A 20510-nucleotide genomic window follows, 5' to 3' on the forward strand; every position below is an offset into this window, starting at 1 on the left:
ACCAGGGGGAACAGACTTTACTAAAAAATACCCACCTTCTCAACACAGTCATCAAAGAAGGCCAAACTGGCGTCCTTATCACTGACAAAGGAGCACTCCTCGATGAAGCGGATGAACATCTGAGTCTTAGTCATCATGTTGTAGAATTTGTGGTGGGAGCGATCACGACTTTTTAAAAAACCTAATAAAGAGAACAGAGAGCATTTTTATACTTCTCATATAGGGGTCATATTTTAAATATTCATGGAAATCCCCCCAAAACGATAAAATGTATTTCTCATTTAGAAGAATAGTTAGTTTAAAGGAACCTGTCCGTATGTTTTTATAAATGGAAGTAGTGGTATGACTGTGTAGGCGCTTGTCCACAAACAACATTTTTTGTGGCAATCGGATATTGCAGCAATGAGAAATCTTGTCAAAGAGCCATATGCAAATCAATGCACTTGCTCTGCTTCCTCCAAGTGCACCGACGCCCCCAGTGCACCTGCAGATAGAGCAGTCATTTCATAGTTATGTTTGTCTCTGGGAAAAGGTGGCCACCTCGAATATGGCTGCTTATGCCGATCCAAAAGTAGTTCTTCTCCTTTACCCCTCTCCTAAGCACCAAAGCCTGGTGTAGAGGACATGCCTGAGAGAGTTGGGAGTAGACCCATGTAGTAGTGTCCCCAGAAACAGTTGGTTGAATGCATACTTCACACAAAAAGAGGAAAAAATTACTATCGCGTTGTTACCTTGGAGCTCAAAAAGGGAGCTGGCATCGGTGGCGGTCTCAGAGGGCGCCTGTGTGATTGGTCGAAGGTAGGCTCGGTAGCCTTTCAGGATGGATGCCATGAAGCACAAGAAGGCTTCCTGAATCTCCATATCCAGCTGATGGAGTTTCTTTCCTGAATTGAAGTCACAGTCGTTCATAGCCAGCTCCAGTAGTGCATCGTCTCTAGGTCTTTGCTGTACTAAAAGGAAAAATGGAAATCTATTGATCCACTTGATGTAAATAAAAATCAATGCATTATAAATGTTACTGAGTGAAGAAGTCCACTGAAGATAGGCAATATGCTTAAAGGCCGACCTCACTCTCACCTGTTAGATGACGTCGGGTAAGAGAAGAGATGGTGATCCTTCTGTCAACAGAAGTCTGTCAGCAGATTACTCCGCTCCGCAGAGACAAGCGTGTGTATGGGGAAGATGCAGAGATAGACATGCCGGTATATTGACACGACCACATATTCGGTCTGAGTGTGGTTTGTGACAAAAAATGGCATCAAAAGGGCCAGTCTTATTCAATATCAATATGTTCAGATGATCGGTTTATGTTATTAAAAAAAACAAAAAAAAAACTAATATCCGTGAGAAGAAAAAAATAAAATAAATAAATCGCAGCATCCACCAGTCTCTTCTGTATTTCGGATGAGACTCACCTAGTCAAGACTAGGAGTGTGTAAAATTAAATAAATATGGGATCTCAAATGGGTCATGTATCAGATTTACATACAGAAAAAAAAATGGTCTTTATTTATTAACTGGTGATTTTATTAACTGCTCATGTTATAAAAACATTACTTTTGAATTACATTTGAATGTAACGTATGATATTATTGAGTACCTCTCTTTCCCTTCCCTTTCCCCCCCACGATATTCCCTATTTCTTCCTTCCCCTATTTCTATTTATAAAATTAATAAAATTATAGGAAAATGTTATAAAAACAGCGGATAATGGTATAAAATAACAAAAGGAGCAATACTCACATTACCAATCCCCCACCACTTCTGTGCTGTGAGCGAGTGACAGGGGATTGGCATTGGTAAGTTATACCAGGGTCAGCTGCTTATTAAGAAGCGCGAGGCCATTGGGATTCCAGATTCCAGCACGGAACCACCGCTCTCTGCAGTGACTATACCAGCCTATGTACATGCCGCACACTACTGTATAATGCTGTATATTATACACTTACATTCTGCCAGCTGCTGATACAAGTTGCTGAGCGTATTCAGGAGATTCTTGCAGGCCTTTTTAGGAAGGTTTTTCCAGCTGACGTTCCTCTTACACTCCATCCTGCGAAATTAGAGATACAATTACAATCAGAAACATTAGTCCCAATTCATTGATTATCTATGTGATCGAGCCGAGAAACAAACATCGCTTCCAGTTTTATGGAAACTAAGCACAATCACTGTAGAATTTTCTAAAATACTTACAATTTTCATGTGAACTCTGCTGATTTTTCATTCTAGTTAAGACTCACTAGAATGAAGGACCAATGCAGTGAATCATGTTGCATTGGGCACTTAGGCTTAAAAGGTCCCTGTCCCTTGAAAAGCCCAGAAACATACATTACACATAATAGTTTGGGACCTTAGTATTGAGCATTAAAATTACTCCCATGAACAGAGCCCAGCTTATAGACCATCTCAAGTGATACTTTCTTCCTATATATTTACTACAGATTTGTAGGTACAATGTGTACAGTATTTGTTATTCAGCATTGATGGTTTCTAAATTCTAAAACTGAAGCCTCTAGATATCACACTGGTTGCTCCTGACCGGCACAGGATGAATAAGTGATCCATCATGACCATCAGTCTATACGCCTACTATAGGCTTTAATGTATTTAAACAACGCAACAATCCTTTTAACTGCAGCGCAGCAAGTTCTGGTGCAGGAAAACTTACTGAGAGATGGTGTTGGTATCTAGGTCAACACAGCTCACATCCGGAGGGGGCTCATACAAATCAAAGTAGCGAGAATCAATTCCCACAATGAAAGGACATGGGGCACTCAGCACGTCCGCCAGAGCCAAAGGGCAAAGAGGAATGTATGGGCACGGCCAATGAAAAGGAAAAATCATCTGTGGGAAAACAAAAAAAGAAAGAGAAAATATTTCTGTTATTGAGTTTGTTAGATCACAGTGTTACCTTTGTAGCAATGAGACGGGGGTTCCATAAATGGGAGAAAATCATAGTCGCTTCTTCTTGGATTGGTTTTTAGCCTAAGTGCACATATAAACCCTTTTTTCCCATAATCCATAATATGCGTCTGCGTTTTTTCTCCTTGAATTATTATAGAGCCATTTATTCCATGGCACTTTACAATCCTCCATTATTCTGCATGTTCTGACGCCTCCTTCTAATTCTTATGGTCAGCTTTAGCCTAGGGCTAAGTGTTGCGAGACATTGCACCTAATAATTGTAAATTTGTCCCATCACAAGGAGTCAGTATCACTGGAAAAAGCACACAAACTTGTTCGATTTTTAGGTGAAGGTTGCAAGCAACTTTGCCCCCATGGGCTTCAATGTAAGGCACACATAACTAACTAGCATGTGACAGGTCTGTTATGTGATGTTAAACCGCAGCTCTAAAATCATTGTAGGTCCATAATTCATATAAATGTCTTAGAAAAAAAAACACCACCTGCTCACCTCAGTCCTGTCCCCCCCGGCGCTCGCCACTCTGCCTCTGCTCATGTCCCCGATGCGCTGACTCTCCACAGTACATACCCGATGAGATGAAATGACGTCATCACATCAGCTGTTTCACACACTGATTGATGGAGGAAGGGGCCGGTGGCCCCTCCTCCACCAATGCAGTCAGCGCAGATGGAGACAGCGAGCGAGCAGGCGTGGGAGAGCACTGTGTGGTCCGTGGGCCACTGTTTTCCAGCCCCTCGGCTGCCTTGGTCCACAGGCCGGACTGGAAAAGCCAGAGGGCCGGATGTGGCCCGTGGGCCGCACTTTGTCCAGGTCTGTCCTATGATATGGTACCCCATTCTGAATAAGTAGAGAGGACTAGCACTGAGGATGGAGAAATAATGGAGGGATGTGCCATAAGACTTGGCGTGTGCTTTTACTATGGGCAGAAAGTGGAATCTGAGTTAGCAAAAGCACTTAGATATTCGAATCATAAGGTATCATGTATAAACAGCTGTATAGGTTATCATGGCAGAGATCGGATCGTCATTCCCTGCTATAAAGTATTTATCTCTGCACTTATCCTAAGATAAGGAAATACATGTGCATGTAGCCCTCTAAGTAATGTAAGTGCCGCCATACACATCAGATAGATGTCAGCCGAACGATTGTTCACCAACAGCCAACTCTCCTGACTCCCCCATATACATACACAAAGAGCACTTGAACTCTAGCGCCACCTATTGGCTTTGCATGGAGGAGGGGCAAATACTCTGATACACGTGTCTGCAAATGGAGTTTCTGGTTTGTCATCTTATCCCAAGTCATGTGACAAGGCTCGTTAAAGGGTCAATATTGACTTTTAAGATTGCTACATGGAATAAGTGGTGCTAGAGTTCTAGTCCTCTTCCTCTTAGAAGAGGCTATTTGAAAAATTAATTTCCCAGAGAAGCAATGCATGGCCAATAAGTCTCCTAAGGGTATGTGTCCACGATGCAGATTTTAAGCAGAAATTTCCTGAGCGTTTTTTCCTCTCCCTGGCAAAAAAAAACGCATGCAGATTTTACATTAGTTTTTTTGCCAGGGAGAAGCGTTTTTTAAGCGTTTTTACATGTGTTTTTGAATATCACTTGGAGAAGTGCTTGACAAGTTGGTCATACAATATAAATCCATGCAACCGGCATGGATTTATATTGTGTGCCCGAGAGTTCTGCTTAAAATACTGCATGTAAAGTAAAAAAAAAAATTCATTCTCACCTCTCCGGCAGCCGGTATTCTCCAGGCGGAGTCCTCTCTCCTCGGCGGCCCGTTGTGTTCTGACAGGACCTGCGGTGACGTCATTTAGTCAGTCAGCTGATGGTCACGTGACCATCACCTGACCACTGACGTTGATCATCAGCCGACTAAATGACGTCACCGCAGGTCATGCCAGTACACCACGGGCCGCCAAGGAGAGAGGACGCCGCCGGAGAGGTGTGTATGAATATTTTTTTTTATTTTTTACTTTTTAACTTGCAAGTACCATGGTACCCAGGTTGGAGGAGAGTCTCCTCTTCTCCAGACCCGGTTACCATCCGCACATTGAACAGTATAACATCCGCATGTATATATGTATACATGTGGATGTTATGTGGCTCAATGAAAGTCAATGGCGGCAATTTTGTCGCGAAGTCTCACAATAAACGGTTGTGCTGCGGATTTTTCCGCAATGATAATCCGCAGAAGAAATTTTCGCAGCATGTGCAGAGCACATGCGGATTATCATTGGGAAACATCTTAACAAGCGATTTTAATGCATTTCTGCGGCGGAAACACCGCCGTGGAAATGCATTAAATCCACATTGTGGGCACACAGCCTAATACTGGATGGGCACTCGCCACAAGGAGAAGCGTTCCCCCTTAGACCTCCCATATACAGGAATGCTCCGCTCACACAGGCCTTCCTGGGTTCTCTATGAGAGAGCTGCTGCCAGAGAAGCCTTATCTCAAGGGAGAACACAAGGATCGGCCAAAGGACATCATGTGTCAGGAGGTCCCCATATATAATAGACTGTTGGCCGGCCCCAATCGCATCGGTGGGTCCGACTGACTTTAGTCTAATGTGTATGGCCACAAGGCAGCTTGGAAAACATACAGCTTGCTCAAAAAGCTGGAGCAGAAAATAAAGCTAAAGTGGATAAAAATAAGATACTCCAACACACTCCATGTATTCTGCACAAATGAACCCTAATCGTTCCCGGGCACATCACAATGTCACACACTTGCAGGTTTTAAGCAATGGATATCATTCTGGCTCGATGGAACTGTCTGTAATTTACGAGAACTCTCTGCAATATGCTCCTGCATGAGAAGTAGAATGGTTAGGCCATGATAAGCTCCTCCGCCATATGCCTCATTCACGCATACTTTACCGGCTGGCTCGGAAATCCTGCATTTGGATTCAGTCCAGTAACAAGAGTCTGCGAGCAGCCAGTTAATGTGATGTAAATGAGGCCATGGAGCATCTCAATCTGCTTCTAACATTACCATGCAGCCACTGCAAGGAATACCTGCGGGACCCGGAGCTGCGCAGTATAAGGATACTTACACTGGCAGAAGGTGCAAGGACAATGAGATGAAAAACAATGCTAACTAATATGGAACGCAGAGCAAAAGCAATATACTGACGAGACTGCTGAAGTACTAGCACATGACGGAGGACTTCTTCTAAATCTTCCTCTTTGCATTAATATCCTCCACCTGTATACGTGTCAAATGATGGCCCCTTCTATGAGAGCCGTTAAATCACAGATGAGGCCAACATAAGTCACAATTATTAGGGTCTATATCGGCAGGACTTACAAATATGTGTGGGGGTGTCCCAACGGGACAGAAGAATTAGGCTGGTGTATTTCCATATTCCTGATTCTCCGATAAACTTCAGAGAGAAGTGTTTTGCCGCAGCTCCCTTCCCTCTTCCGGCTGAGAACACATGCACGCTCAGCTCATCCAAGTGTGCAGGTGTATGGGAAGGGTCAGGAAAGATAGCCGTTTTAATGCCAGCGCCCTAAAGCTTATGACCGCTGCAGCCTTGCAATTTGTACCTCTGTGTGCACATTCAGTGATATGTCCTGAATCTGGATTATTATGAGGCTGTCTCATTAGACCAGACAATCTGCCTTGTAAATGGACTTTCATGGCCTGTGATTTTTTTTTTTTAAATGACCTGCCAGCATGTGTCTAACTAGCAGGTCAGAAATGGAAAAAAAAAATCTGATTAATGTTGTCCTCCCGAGATTCTGAGGAGAACACTTTCTGCTCGAATTTCCATCAGGTGCAGTGCTGTCAGGAGACCTTGTGAAAATGTAAATCACCAAACACATGGGTGATCCTAAATATACACACACTGGGTACTAAGCAAGAAGATATTGACGTGCGTGCGTATTCACATTCACACAAAGTCCCCATGACAACACTGCTCATGATAGAAATCAGTAGGGGACATGTCACCATGACCTGCCAAGAGCACAGTCTTAGGCTTCAGACCAGTCATTTTCTTCTTGAAGGTCTCCTTCAGTTATCCAGAAAAACCTTGGAATAAATTGGATCAACTCATTTGGTTTTTTACAAATATAATTTTTTTTTTTAAACGATAAAAACTGAATATTTCTGAGTATTAAAAGCCACTTACCGAGACCAAAGCCTCAGTGACACTGGTGAGGACGGACGGCCGTAGGGAATGGATGAGAATCTTGTGTTCTGTGACTGCAAAGACCAGGAGAGTCACTGCGTTCTCGGGACCCAAATTCTGCAGTAAAGTAGAGAACTTCCCTCCGCTGCCAACACAAAGATACAGGAAAGCACAATGTATAATCACGTACCACGGAGGCTACATGAGCACCAGACATACCAATATATAGGAGTGGTGAAAGCCCAATATAATACAGAGCTAGAAGAAGTCCCCCCGAACATAGTGTCACATGTGCAGACATGGGGGGAGATTTATTAGTACTGTCTAATTCCTTACACAGTGTAAATTTAGACTAGACACTAGATAAATCTGTCTGGTTTTAAGACTGTGTTGTCTGATTTTACACCGTTTTTTAGTTGTACCAGAAATATTCACCACAATTTTGGTGCATTTTTTGATGCATCTCTAGACCATGTCCCTTCTCAGTAAGGCATGCCCCTTTTCAATGAGGCCACGTCATCTCGATGCTCATAGTGCAGTGAGGGTCTAAAACACAAATATGGTGCAGGCCGTGAAAGACAGTTTTTTCGCACAAACTGCACAAAAACTCTGGCACATTTAGCTTGATAAATGGCTCCCATTATGTAAGATGACCAAATTGATAGAACTTGAATCACTGCTCTTTCAGGGCTTAGGAGCATAGAAATCTGTCAGCATGTTGGACCGCCTACCAACTAAATTTTCTCCCATAGCTTCATATAAATCTGCTCTCCTCCTCCTACTCTAAGACATGTTGCCCATAGGTAAAACCACATGTGTAATGTTACAGGTTCCCTCAAATACCCCAAACTTTTACTTCCAACCTTTTACTTTCATCAACAATTAGAGGTGAGCAAAAAAAGATTTGCAGGACCCTGGTCCAGCGGCCATGTCAGTAGTCCAGGCGAAACAAATCCCTGGAACCTTCTCCTACCTGTCGGCATCCCTGTGCCCCTCCTGATCAGCGGGCTTGGAGTGACGTCACCATTATGGCAGGACACACACACGGCGTTATGCCGAGCCTACTAATCAGAATTAAAGCCAGGGAAGTCAGCAGGTAGGAGGCGGCTCACAGGTTTGGTTCCGTGGCCACGGACTACCAGCATGGCCGCTCTACCAGGGTCCTCCAAATCTTTTTGCTCAACTCATTTATTAATATTAGAGGGCTCCTAGAGGGCTCCGCTGCATTTTTCATGTGAACTATTGATTCAGACGGACATACCAGTGCGGAGGAAAGTCACCTGTTTTGTTCTATTCTCTGCTCAGTATTTGCACAATGTTCGACCCCGGTTAAAGTCAGTCTAAGCTACAATACTAAATTTGTTTAAGGTCTATTAACAATCATGCCTGTCATAATTTGGGGATACCAATGATTTAGCAAAATCTTTACAGCTAATGGGACCAGGAACTAAATCAACAAGAGTCACTCCAGTTGAGTAATTAAATGGGAGATACAGGGCTGCTGTAGTCTGCTAGTGAAGGTCGGGGGACCCTGCCAGGAATGACAAGCTTCCAGAACAAAAAAAAGATAATTATTCAACACTAATTAATTTTACAGTAATTAAATGTAAATGTTGCTGTTATTATGCAGCCGCGGAGAATGACAAATCACGGTCTTTTCAATGTCTCCCTGGTGCACTAATGAACGCCAGGCTGGTCTTACTGCTGTGTCCCGTGACACGCTGCAAGGAGAGAGACGTCGCACTGCGGGAAAAGAGGTTGCTGAAGTAACCAAAGCCCAACTGTGCTGGGAGGCCTACGAGACATGCCCGGCACATGACAGCACCCATCAGATGTAATTAGCTTTACTGGTGCAGCATCAGATCCACGAGTGCACCTGCAAGTGTCGGCGCTGGCACAGGAGGATGTGTACTTGCCTCAGTGGGAGCGGTGAAGACACAGGTTGGCTCAGTATCAGGGTATCGTGCGGAGACAGCTATTCGGAAAGACAGCAAATTGTGTTTGATCAGCAGAGCGAAAGGGCTGGATTTACATGAGAGGAGAAACATGCAGGGCAAGCAGCACAATAAACACTTATTATTATAATTATCATTGCAACATCACCAAGTCCAGCAAAAAACAAAGCAGAGCAGTGCAAGTTAACCCAGAAATCATCTAATCCTTCTGGAAAAGATGAATAATGCAGCATACAGTGATTGATTACTCAGGTCTCTAGGACTTAAAGAGGTATTCTTATCTTGTTCAGTGAGGACATATGACTAGACTAAGCCATCACTTGGATTGGTATTGGTCATTCTTCTGGGACTACCACTAATCCTGAGATTGTAAAGGAGCAGCACCTCATCCTCCACCAAGCTTCTCCTGCACATCTGCCCTCCGCTGTACAAACACTGCAGACAATCTCATTAACTTCAATGGGACCACAATGCAGTTCCCAGCACAGCGGCTGCTTTACAAGGTCAGAATACTCCTTTAAACCTCTTATACCTGAGACAGACCGGCTGCTAAGGACGAACTGCCTGACATCTTGTGTATACCTAGCAGCCAGACTGTCAAAAAACCGTGTTTGTTTCTTCAAGCGTAAGACAAAAAGGATCTGATAAAAAATGGATGCCATTTAGACACAGACAACACATGTGTGTACATGTCCTTACTTCAATGCTTACAACAGTAAAGGGTAAGATAGCCTGGCCGGAGCCACGCCATAAGGCCGGAGTCACACTAGCGAATGGCATGCGAGAGCATCGGATGTGAGATGCCTATGACACTCGGGTCCTGCTCTGCTGCGAGCAGGAGCCGAGTGTCAGTGCTCTGTGCTCCGATCCCCTTGCATGTAAAAATCGGAGCACAGCTGCTGAGGAGACGGAGAAATTAAATTTCTCCATCTCCTCCATTGCTGGCATCCGCGGGAATCGCACTGCACTCAGATAATATTCTAGTGCAGTGCGATGTTTCACACGAACCCATAGACTTGTATGGGTGCGTGCGATCAGATTCTCGGATGTACTTGCAGCATGCAGCGATTGTTTTTGCATGCCGAATCGGCATGAGAAAATGATTGCAGATGTCAGCTGCACCATAGAGTAACATTAAGCTGAGTGCAATCTGATTTTTTATCGGATTGCACTCGTCCGATTTCATCGCAAGTGGGAGCGGGCCCTTAAACTTATACATTTTCCACAGATAAATGCCTCTGTAAAGGCCCTTTATATGTCTCACTAACAATATCGTTTTATATGTGATGACATAGGACTAGACTAAGCCATCACTTGGATTGGTATTGGTCATTCTTCTGGGACTAACACTAATCTCCTGAGAATGTAATTGTCTAGTCGTATGTCATCGCTTTATATGTATCGCTAACTTCTATGAAGCTGGCCACAGACATCAGATTTCTATTGGCAAATCCCTCTGATCCACTATTGATGGGATATCTATGTGGGCTGTCCACAAGGGATTACAAAGACGAAAACACTAAAAGGGTTGTCATTCTTTGGGGACTTTTTTTTTTTTTTCTTTAGTTAAATGAATATATTTGGGACTGAAAAAATAAATTTTGCAGTTAGGTTTCATTATAAATTTTGCACTTGGTTTTTACAGGCTCTTCATTTCCTTACAGGTACAACTTTAATTTGGTCTAAGGCCATAAATCAGCTGAGGAGTTAAGAAAAAAGCAGATAAGAGTTGACTGATGGATTCTCAGTTATCCCATTCAGCAGTAAGCAAAAGAAAGTGCAACACAGGGGCTATAAATGGCAAACGGTGCTAAATATTCAATGATAAACTTAACTGCATGTATTTGGGGCTAAGAAAAAAACATTCCCAAAAGGTGGGCAACCCCTTTAATGGCCATTGGTATCATTAGGATAGGCAAATCTGCTCCTGACTCCACCACTGCCGCTCTAGCAGTCTACACTGGACTGGCAGCGATGATGTCCCGACCACCAGTCACCTGACCCCACAATCAGAGGACTCAGAGGTTAGGGGACTGGTGGTCGTGAGGTCATCGCTTTGGGTCCAGCAGAGACAGTCACAGTGGCAGCACTGGGGTACAGAGTGGATTACAGTGGTGACAGATGGGGCTTTTTTTTGTTCTCTAGCCGGGCTTTTGACAGGTTTAAGAATATACTAGAATATTTAAGCAAACGTACGATCTTAAAAACTTCACACATATCCAAAAGGTTTGATCAGCTGGGCCACCCTTCAAGCAATTAGTGCGGCTCCTAGATTTACAGACTCTTTAAGATGGACATCAGTTTTAAAAAAAAAAACAATGATTCATAAAACTTCAACATAAAAAAAAAACTTAATTTTTGTCTTGTTTTCTTATTCAACAACATTGAAGCGGTGAATAAGAAAACAAGAAATATGCCAAAAATTAAAAAGTTTTTTTTTTTTTTTTTTTTTTTACCAACAGGGACTTATATCTGTGTCGAGAAAAGGTCTAATCAGGTTCTACTGGTAATGGAGAGGCCGTGCGTGTGAAGACCCTGGTTTCCTTTATATGAGCCCAGGTTCAGATTAAAGTATAAAATCGATTTTCATCCGTATTGTCATCAATGTGTCCTTATTTTACATATGTTTTTATACATCAACATTTTAAAATGTGTATGATCACTTACAGTTTCCTAGATTAATAACGGAAGCCCTAAAAAGCCTCTGCAATGGGGCATACATCTATCAGACATTTATGGTGCATCCTGTGGAGAAACCTCTGAGATGGCATTGCCCCTTTAACTCGATAAGCACAGAAATTGTCTAATTTAAGGTCGTGCACTTACCTGTACCAATATTCTTGGCCTCTGTGGAGATGGGAATGGGACTTTATGCATGAAGTGAGAGATGTGTCTGGACGAAGGAAGAATAAAGGAAAATGAAGTGACTAATGTGAAATATCCACTAAATTCAAAAGCAAAAAAGTCTTACTTTTTGTAAAGCAGAATTTTTTTCCCCAAAATTATATATTGAACAAAAAGGATTATAGTGAATTAAATACATTATTGATCAGGAAAAGGTTCCCCTTTAAAAAATCCTGGTCCCAGGGCAGTTTACCATAGAAAAACTAACAAACCTCAGTTTACTCACTCTCCCCAGGTCCACCGCTGGTCCCGGTGTCTGATATTGGCTGCAGCACATCACCAGCCAATCAGTGAGCACAGCCTCTCTGCCCACGTAGACAGAATGCCCCACTCAGAACCGCTGAGCTCACTGATCGACTGCTGCGCTGTTGATTTGAAGTCAGAGCTGCAGCCAATAACACTGGAAGCATTGTTGGACCGGGTGAGTAAAGCCCAGCTTGTTTTTAGAAAAAACTGCAACTGGGTTTTTTTAAAAACAGGAGACAACCCCCCTTTAACAAAGTATGATAGTTGATAGGCAGCATGTGTACAGTAAGTAAGAGTGTGACACTGGGCGTCATGCTGCTCAGCACAGCGTGCATTCATGTGAGCCGTTGGAACAAGACAATGTCAGTAAATTATTTACGGCCTCCAGTAAGGATTACTTACTTCTCTATTGGGAGCACATGAGGTCCAGAGATGGAATAGCGATAGAGGAAAGTGAGAAATTTCTTGAACGCCTCAAAGAAAGGCCAGTGAGACAGGAGGCAGATGCACTTGCTGACATGGATGCTTCTGGAGGCATCTATCCTTCCCTCTGCATTGTTTGCCTGTCCTAATTGTACTTTTTGTTTTTCGGTCAATTGCTCGTGACCACATGGCTCGTAAAACTGTATGGCCGCACCGTACACCTAAAAATAGTGCAGTTTATAAGACACATCAGAAAACAAGACGAAGGTAAAATAACAGCAGTAAATAAAGGATTTACACAGCTGTATAATGGCAGAATATAGAGGTAGAGCTACAAATGCAATACCTGGAGCCCACATTGTTATGTGTAGTACAGCCATATTATAGAGGTAGAAACAAAAACCTGCTTTCAGGCTGCATTCACACGAGGTGAGAATTCGTTCAGACCGCTTTTATATATGGAAGCAATGGTAAGGCTATACAAGTGCTCGTCCCCCAAAAAAAATACCTTTTTTTTTTTTAAAAGATCAGATGTGCAATTCATGAGAAATTATATGCAATTCAGATAGGAAGTGCACTGTGGGAGTGTCCCTGTATTTGGAAATAAGCCAAATGCTCTGACACGCCCATAGTGCACTTCCCACCCGATTTGCATACAGCTTCTATGCTGGATTTCTCATGAATGGCACACCGGATCTTTACAAAAAGGGTATAATTTTATTGGAGGACATATCCTAAAACAAACATAACACTGCTTACACATGTAAAAGATGGTGACAGCTTAAATGATTTTGCTACATGTGGGAGAAAATGCCCGGATACCCCTAAATCCAAAAGCAGAGAGTATAGCGAAAGCTTCAGCTATATCCTCCCCAGCCTATCATTATCCCAGCAGAAAAAGGAAAAGCTGTGAGTCAGTACAATATACAGGTAGGTGCTGTTACTCGTGGAGTCCCAATGGCTTGTACCTTTGCAGCAGATGCGCCAGTTAGAACAAAGGTAGAAAAAACTGGAAGCGGATAGTTACTGTTGGACGTCCAGCATTCAATGGTCGCCCCCATGGGCAGGCAGAAGAGAGGCACCGACTCCGGCAAAGGAAAGGACTCATAATCCTCTTCTGGATATCTACATATTAAACCTGCACAAAGGAAAATACTCTGATTATCGTAGCAGAATCGTGGCGTTATATCATTCACAATCAGCAGTCTCTTCAAAGACCATTGGTGGTGTGAACTGGACAACCTGCCGATGGCAACCTGTATATACAGCCTCAAGGAAAGCCAATATCATAGACCGTATACACCCCGTAGTGTGCAAGCCTGGGAACAATAGGTGTGCGAGCAGTCATCCACAGAAACCTGCAGATGTGGTGTTATCCCCTCCTGGGCCTGGAATGTACAGGAATCAGCATTGTGCATGGTGTTTCGATAACCCATTGGTTATCAATCATCTACAAGACCCATCATGACTTCCAGAGAATACATTATAAGACATTTCTTTGGCCCCTTGGCAAAGGTTTACCGTGACAGAGGGGCCAGAAGACCGTAGTGTCTGATTTCACATACTCCTGCACGGATTAAAAGCACTTCACCATCATATTTAACAGTGCAGGTTTCTTCTAGTTGTGCAGGGGTTAATCTGTTCAGTTGAGAACTTCTAGAGCTTTCCTGCTTTGAAGGTCTCAGCTGTTCTGTGTTTGCCACTCTACTCTGCTATATATACTGGTCTCTGGCAATCAGGGGTTGCCAGTGTTAGTTTCATACTGCCTGGTTCTGGAGTTGGAGGTGTTGGTTGTTTGAGGAGGCGTCTGGAGAGTTGTTCTAGAGACTGTTGCTTGGTGATTTGTCTGTGTGCATATCCTCATCCTATCCTATTTGTTTTTTCCTTCCATTTCCTTCCCGGTGTTCCACTCTGCTTGTGAGTGCATATTTGTATGATTGGTATTTTCATTTATCCCTGTACGTCTACTCTTATTTATCTGGTTTGTGTATTCTTATACACTACTTACTCCACACTTCCCTGGGTAGGGGTGGTGACAGATAAGGACTGTTTTAAGAGCTCAGCAAGGCACAAGGCCCCGGCGTCTTCACCATCAGAAGTAATAGGGCAGCAGGGATAGTTAGGGTGCCCTTAGCTCCGGGATATCCTACAACAGTGTCGTGACAACCCTGAGGTTGTGATTATAATACACAATGCTGGATCAGTTGCCTGATGGACCCCAGCGACTTATAAAAGGGCCTGACAAGTACTATTATAATGTCCATTTTGGCAGAGATAACCTTCCCATCAAATCTGACAATCTTATATAGCCACCGACACATATGTGAACATAGTCTTGGTTAGATCGGCTTCTGGAAACCATTTTGGCTGCTAATTAACCTCCATGGGTTTTTTCGCACCCCCCCAAAAAAGTGATTTGCAGTATGATAAATGTCCCTCCCCATAAATAGACACCAAGTGTCCTCACACACAGACTTAATTTGGCTGATCCCACCGATAACTACAGGTTCAGCGACAAACTAATATGTATGGGGGCACCAGCCCACTGATGGTCGGGAGAGATGTCGATCACACATGTCTGATTTCGGACCACTGATTGCATTGTTCTCCCTGAGATAAGCGTCTGACCAATGTGTCAGCCTGCAGCTTTCTCAGAGAACACAGGAGCGCTCGGCCAAACAAACATCCTACGTATGAGAGAGACGGGCTTCATTCAGCCAAAAGCTATCTAATATGTATGGCCAGCTTACATCTCCATCAGGGAAACGACCCCTGATCACAGATGCAGAGGCAGCCATACTGGCCACAGTCTACTAATAAATCAGGTGTTACTTCTCTTATCGCTATATTGAAAGGGGGTTTTCCATCGGAAGAAGGATTGAAAAAAAAACAAAAACCTGATTTCCTCACCCTCCAGAGTGCAACGCCGAGTCTCAGCACTGCAGTCATTAAGAGACACTGGCAGCAGAGGAGACTCAGGGCTGCAGTCAATAACAGACACACTGGCAGCAGCGGCAGAGACTCAGGACTGCAGTCAATAACAGACACACTGTTAGCAGTACAGGTGGAGACTCAGGGCTGCAGTCAATAACAGACACACTGGTAGCAGTACAGGTGGAGACTCAGGGCTGCAGTCAATAACAGACACACTGGTAGCAGTACAGGTGGAGACTCAGGGCTGCAGTCAATAACAGACACACTGGTAGCAGTACAGGTGGAGACTCAGGGCTGCAGTCAATAACAGACACACTGGTAGCAGTACAGGTGGAGACTCAGGGCTGCAGTCAATAACAGACACACTGGTAGCAGTACAGGTGGAGACTCAGGGCTGCAGTCAATAACAGACACACTGGCAGCAGTACAGGTGGAGACTCAGGGCTGCAGTCAATAACAGACACACTGGCAGCAGTACAGGTGGAGACTCAGGGCTGCAGTCAATAACAGACACACTGGCAGCAGTAGAGGTGGAGACTCAGGGCTGCAGTCAATAACACACACTGGCAGCAGTACAGGTGGAGACTCAGGACTGCAATCAATAACAGACACACTGGCAGCAGTACAGGTGGAGACTCAGCACTACAGTCAATAAGAGACACTGGCAGCAGCGGCAGAGACTCAGGACTGCAGTCAATAAGAGACACTGGCAGCAGCGGCAGAGACTCAGGACTGCAGTCAATAACAGACACTGGCAGCAGCGGCAGAGACTCAGGGCTGAAGTCAATAACAGACACACTGGTAGCAGTACAGGTGGAGACTCAGGACTGCAGTCAATAACAGACACACTGGTAGCAGTAGAGGTGGAGACTCAGGGCTGCAGTCAATAACAGACACACTGGTAGCAGTACAGGTGGAGACTCAGGGCTGCAGTCAATAACAGACACACTGGCAGCAGTACAGGTGGAGACTCAGGACTGCAGTCAATAACAGACACACTGGCAGCAGTAGAGGTGGAGACTCAGGGCTGCAGTCAATAACAGACACACTGGCAGCAGTAGAGGTGGAGACTCAGGGCTGCAGTCAATAACAGACACACTGGCAGCAGTAGAGGTGGAGACTCAGGGCTGCAGTCAATAACAGACACACTGGCAGCAGTAGAGGTGGAGACTCAGGGCTGCAGTCAATAACAGACACACTGGCAGCAGTAGAGGTGGAGACTCAGGGCTGCAGTCAATAACAGACACACTGGCAGCAGTAGAGGTGGAGACTCAGGGCTGCAGTCAATAACAGACACACTGGCAGCAGTACAGGTGGAGACTCAGGGCTGCAGTCAATAACAGACACACTGGCAGCAGTACAGGTGGAGACTCAGGGCTGCAGTCAATAACAGACACACTGGCAGCAGTACAGGTGGAGACTCAGGACTGCAGTCAATAATAGACACACTGGCAGCAGTACAGGTGGAGACTCAGGACTGCAGTCAATAACAGACACACTGGCAGCAGTACAGGTGGAGACTCAGGGCTGCAGTCAATAACAGACACACTGGCAGCAGTACAGGTGGAGACTCAGGGCTGCAGTCAATAACAGACACACTGGCAGCAGTACAGGTGGAGACTCAGGGCTGCAGTCAATAACAGACACACTGGCAGCAGTACAGGTGGAGACTCAGGACTGCAGTCAATAACAGACACACTGGCAGCAGTACAGGTGGAGACTCAAGGCTGCAGTCAATAACAGACACACTGGCAGCAGTACAGGTGGAGACTCAGGGCTGCAGTCAATAACAGACACACTGGCAGCAGCGGCAGAGACTCAGGACTGCAGTCAATAACAGACACACTGGTAGCAGTACAGGTGGAGACTCAGGGCTGCAGTCAATAACAGACACACTGGCAGCAGTAGAGGTGGAGACTCAGGACTGCAGTCAATAACAGACACACTGGCAGCAGTAGAGGTGGAGACTCAGGGCTGCAGTCAATAAGAGACACACTGGCAGCAGTACAGGTGGAGACTCAGGGCTGCAGTCAATAACAGACACACCGGCAGCAGTACAGGTGGAGACTCAGGGCTGCAGTCAATAACAGACACACTGGCAGCAGTAGAGGTGGAGACTCAGGACTGCAGTCAATAACAGACACACTGGCAGCAGTACAGGTGGAGACTCAGGGCTGCAGTCAATAACAGACACACTGGTAGCAGTACAGGTGGAGACTCAGCACTACAGTCAATAAGAGACACTGGCAGCAGCGGCAGAGACTCAGGACTGCAGTCAATAACAGACACACTGGCAGCAGTACAGGTGGAGACTCAGGACTGCAGTCAATAACAGACACACTGGCAGCAGTAGAGGTGGAGACTCAGGACTGCAGTCAATAACAGACACACTGGCAGCAGTACAGGTGGAGACTCAGGGCTGCAGTCAATAACAGACACAGTGGCAGCAGTACAGGTGGAGACTCAGGGCTGCAGTCAATAACAGACACACTGGCAGCAGTAGAGGTGGAGACTCAGGGCTGCAGTCAATAACAGACACACTGGCAGCAGTACAGGTGGAGACTCAGGGCTGCAGTGAATAACAGACACACTGGCAGCAGTACAGGTGGAGACTCAGGGCTGCAGTCAATAACAGACACACTGGCAGCAGTACAGGTGGAGACTCAGGACTGCAGTCAATAACAGACACACTGGCAGCAGTACAGGTGGAGACTCAGGGCTGCAGTCAATAACAGACACACTGGCAGCAGCGGCAGAGACTCAGGACTGCAGTCAATAACAGACACACTGGTAGCAGTACAGGTGGAGACTCAGGACTGCAGTCAATAACAGACACACTGGCAGCAGTAGAGGTGGAGACTCAGGGCTGCAGTCAATAACAGACACACTGGCAGCAGTACAGGTGGAGACTCAGGGCTGCAGTCAATAACAGACACACTGGCAGCAGTACAGGTGGAGACTCAGGGCTGCAGTCAATAACAGACACACTGGCAGCAGTAGAGGTGGAGACTCAGGGCTGCAGTCAATAACAGACACACTGGCAGCAGTACAGGTGGAGACTCAGCACTACAGTCAATAACAGACACACTGGCAGCAGTACAGGTGGAGACTCAGCACTACAGTCAATAACAGACACACTGGCAGCAGTACAGGTGGAGACTCAGCACTACAGTCAATAACAGACACACTGGCAGCAGTACAGGTGGAGACTCAGGGCTGCAGTCAATAACAGACACACTGGCAGCAGTACAGGTGGAGACTCAGGGCTGCAGTCAATAACAGACACACTGGCAGCAGTAGAGGTGGAGACTCAGGGCTGCAGTCAATAACAGACACACTGGCAGCAGTACAGGTGGAGACTCAGCACTACAGTCAATAACAGACACACTGGCAGCAGTACAGGTGGAGACTCAGGGCTGCAGTCAATAACAGACACACTGGCAGCAGTACAGGTGGAGACTCAGGGCTGCAGTCAATAACAGACACACTGGCAGCAGTACAGGTGGAGACTCAGGGCTGCAGTCAATAACAGACACACTGGCAGCAGTACAGGTGGAGACTCAGGGCTGCAGTCAATAACAGACACACTGGCAGCAGTACAGGTGGAGACTCAGGGCTGCAGTCAATAACAGACACACTGGCAGCAGTACAGGTGGAGACTCAGGGCTGCAGTCAGTAACAGACACACTGGCAGCAGTAGAGGTGGAGACTCAGGGCTGCAGTCAATAACAGACACACTGGCAGCAGTACAGGTGGAGACTCAGGGCTGCAGTCAATAACAGACACACTGGCAGCAGCGGCAGAAACTCAGGACTGCAGTCAATAACAGACACACTGGTAGCAGTACAGGTGGAGACTCAGGACTGCAGTCAATAACAGACACACTGGCAGCAGTAGAGGTGGAGACTCAGGGCTGCAGTCAATAACAGACACACTGGCAGCAGTACAGGTGGAGACTCAGGGCTGCAGTCAATAACAGACACACTGGCAGCAGTACAGGTGGAGACTCAGCACTACAGTCAATAACAGACACACTGGCAGCAGTACAGGTGGAGACTCAGGGCTGCAGTCAATAACAGACACACTGGCAGCAGTACAGGTGGAGACTCAGGGCTGCAGTCAATAACAGACACACTGGCAGCAGTAGAGGTGGAGACTCAGGGCTGCAGTCAATAACAGACACACTGGTAGCAGTAGAGGTGGAGACTCAGGACTGCAGTCAATAACAGACACACTGGCAGCAGTAGAGGTGGAGACTCAGGGCTGCAGTCAATAACAGACACACTGGCAGCAGTACAGGTGGAGACTCAGGGCTGCAGTCAATAACAGACACACTGGCAGCAGTACAGGTGGAGACTCAGCACTACAGTCAATAACAGACACACTGGCAGCAGTACAGGTGGAGACTCAGGGCTGCAGTCAATAACAGACACACTGGCAGCAGTACAGGTGGAGACTCAGGGCTGCAGTCAATAACAGACACACTGGCAGCAGTACAGGTGGAGACTCAGGGCTGCAGTCAATAACAGACACACTGGCAGCAGTACAGGTGGAGACTCAGGGCTGCAGTCAATAACAGACACACTGGCAGCAGTACAGGTGGAGACTCAGGGCTGCAGTCAATAACAGACACACTGGCAGCAGTACAGGTGGAGACTCAGGGCTGCAGTCAATAACAGACACACTGGCAGCAGTAGAGGTGGAGGCTCAGGGCTGCAGTCAATAACAGACACACTGGCAGCAGTAGAGGTGGAGGCTCAGGGCTGCAGTCAATAACAGACACACTGGCAGCAGTAGAGGTGGAGACTCAGGGCTGCAGTCAATAACAGACACACTGGCAGCAGTAGAGGTGGAGACTCAGGGCTGCAGTCAATAACAGACACACTGGCAGCAGTAGAGGTGGAGACTCAGGGCTGCAGTCAATAACAGACACACTGGTAGCAGTAGAGGTGGAGACTCAGGGCTGCAGTCAATA

General features: G+C 45.7%; 1 protein-coding gene across 6 annotated transcripts in view; it reads right to left on the reverse strand.

Annotated features, from left to right (window-relative positions):
• DENND4A (DENN domain containing 4A) overlaps nt 1–20510 on the reverse strand; it is a 172691-nt gene that overhangs the window by 35180 nt on the left and 117001 nt on the right. For all 6 annotated transcript variants that reach the window (XM_073653431.1, XM_073653436.1, XM_073653433.1 and 3 more), the window contains exons 5-13: nt 13570–13739; nt 12581–12822; nt 11855–11921; nt 8990–9048; nt 7074–7218; nt 2669–2844; nt 1950–2050; nt 732–950; nt 36–181 (exon numbers count right to left, since the gene is read on the reverse strand). In XM_073653431.1, coding sequence (XP_073509532.1) covers nt 36–181; nt 732–950; nt 1950–2050; nt 2669–2844; nt 7074–7218; nt 8990–9048; nt 11855–11921; nt 12581–12822; nt 13570–13739 — 1325 coding nt within the window. The remainder of the gene's footprint in view (nt 1–35; nt 182–731; nt 951–1949; nt 2051–2668; nt 2845–7073; nt 7219–8989; nt 9049–11854; nt 11922–12580; nt 12823–13569; nt 13740–20510) is intronic.

The sequence above is a fragment of the Phyllobates terribilis genome, unplaced genomic scaffold, assembly GCF_046119375.1.
Source record: "Phyllobates terribilis strain yellow unplaced genomic scaffold, ASM4611937v1 Scaffold_11__3_contigs__length_659146591, whole genome shotgun sequence".
NCBI classification, from domain to species: Eukaryota; Metazoa; Chordata; class Amphibia; order Anura; family Dendrobatidae; genus Phyllobates; species Phyllobates terribilis.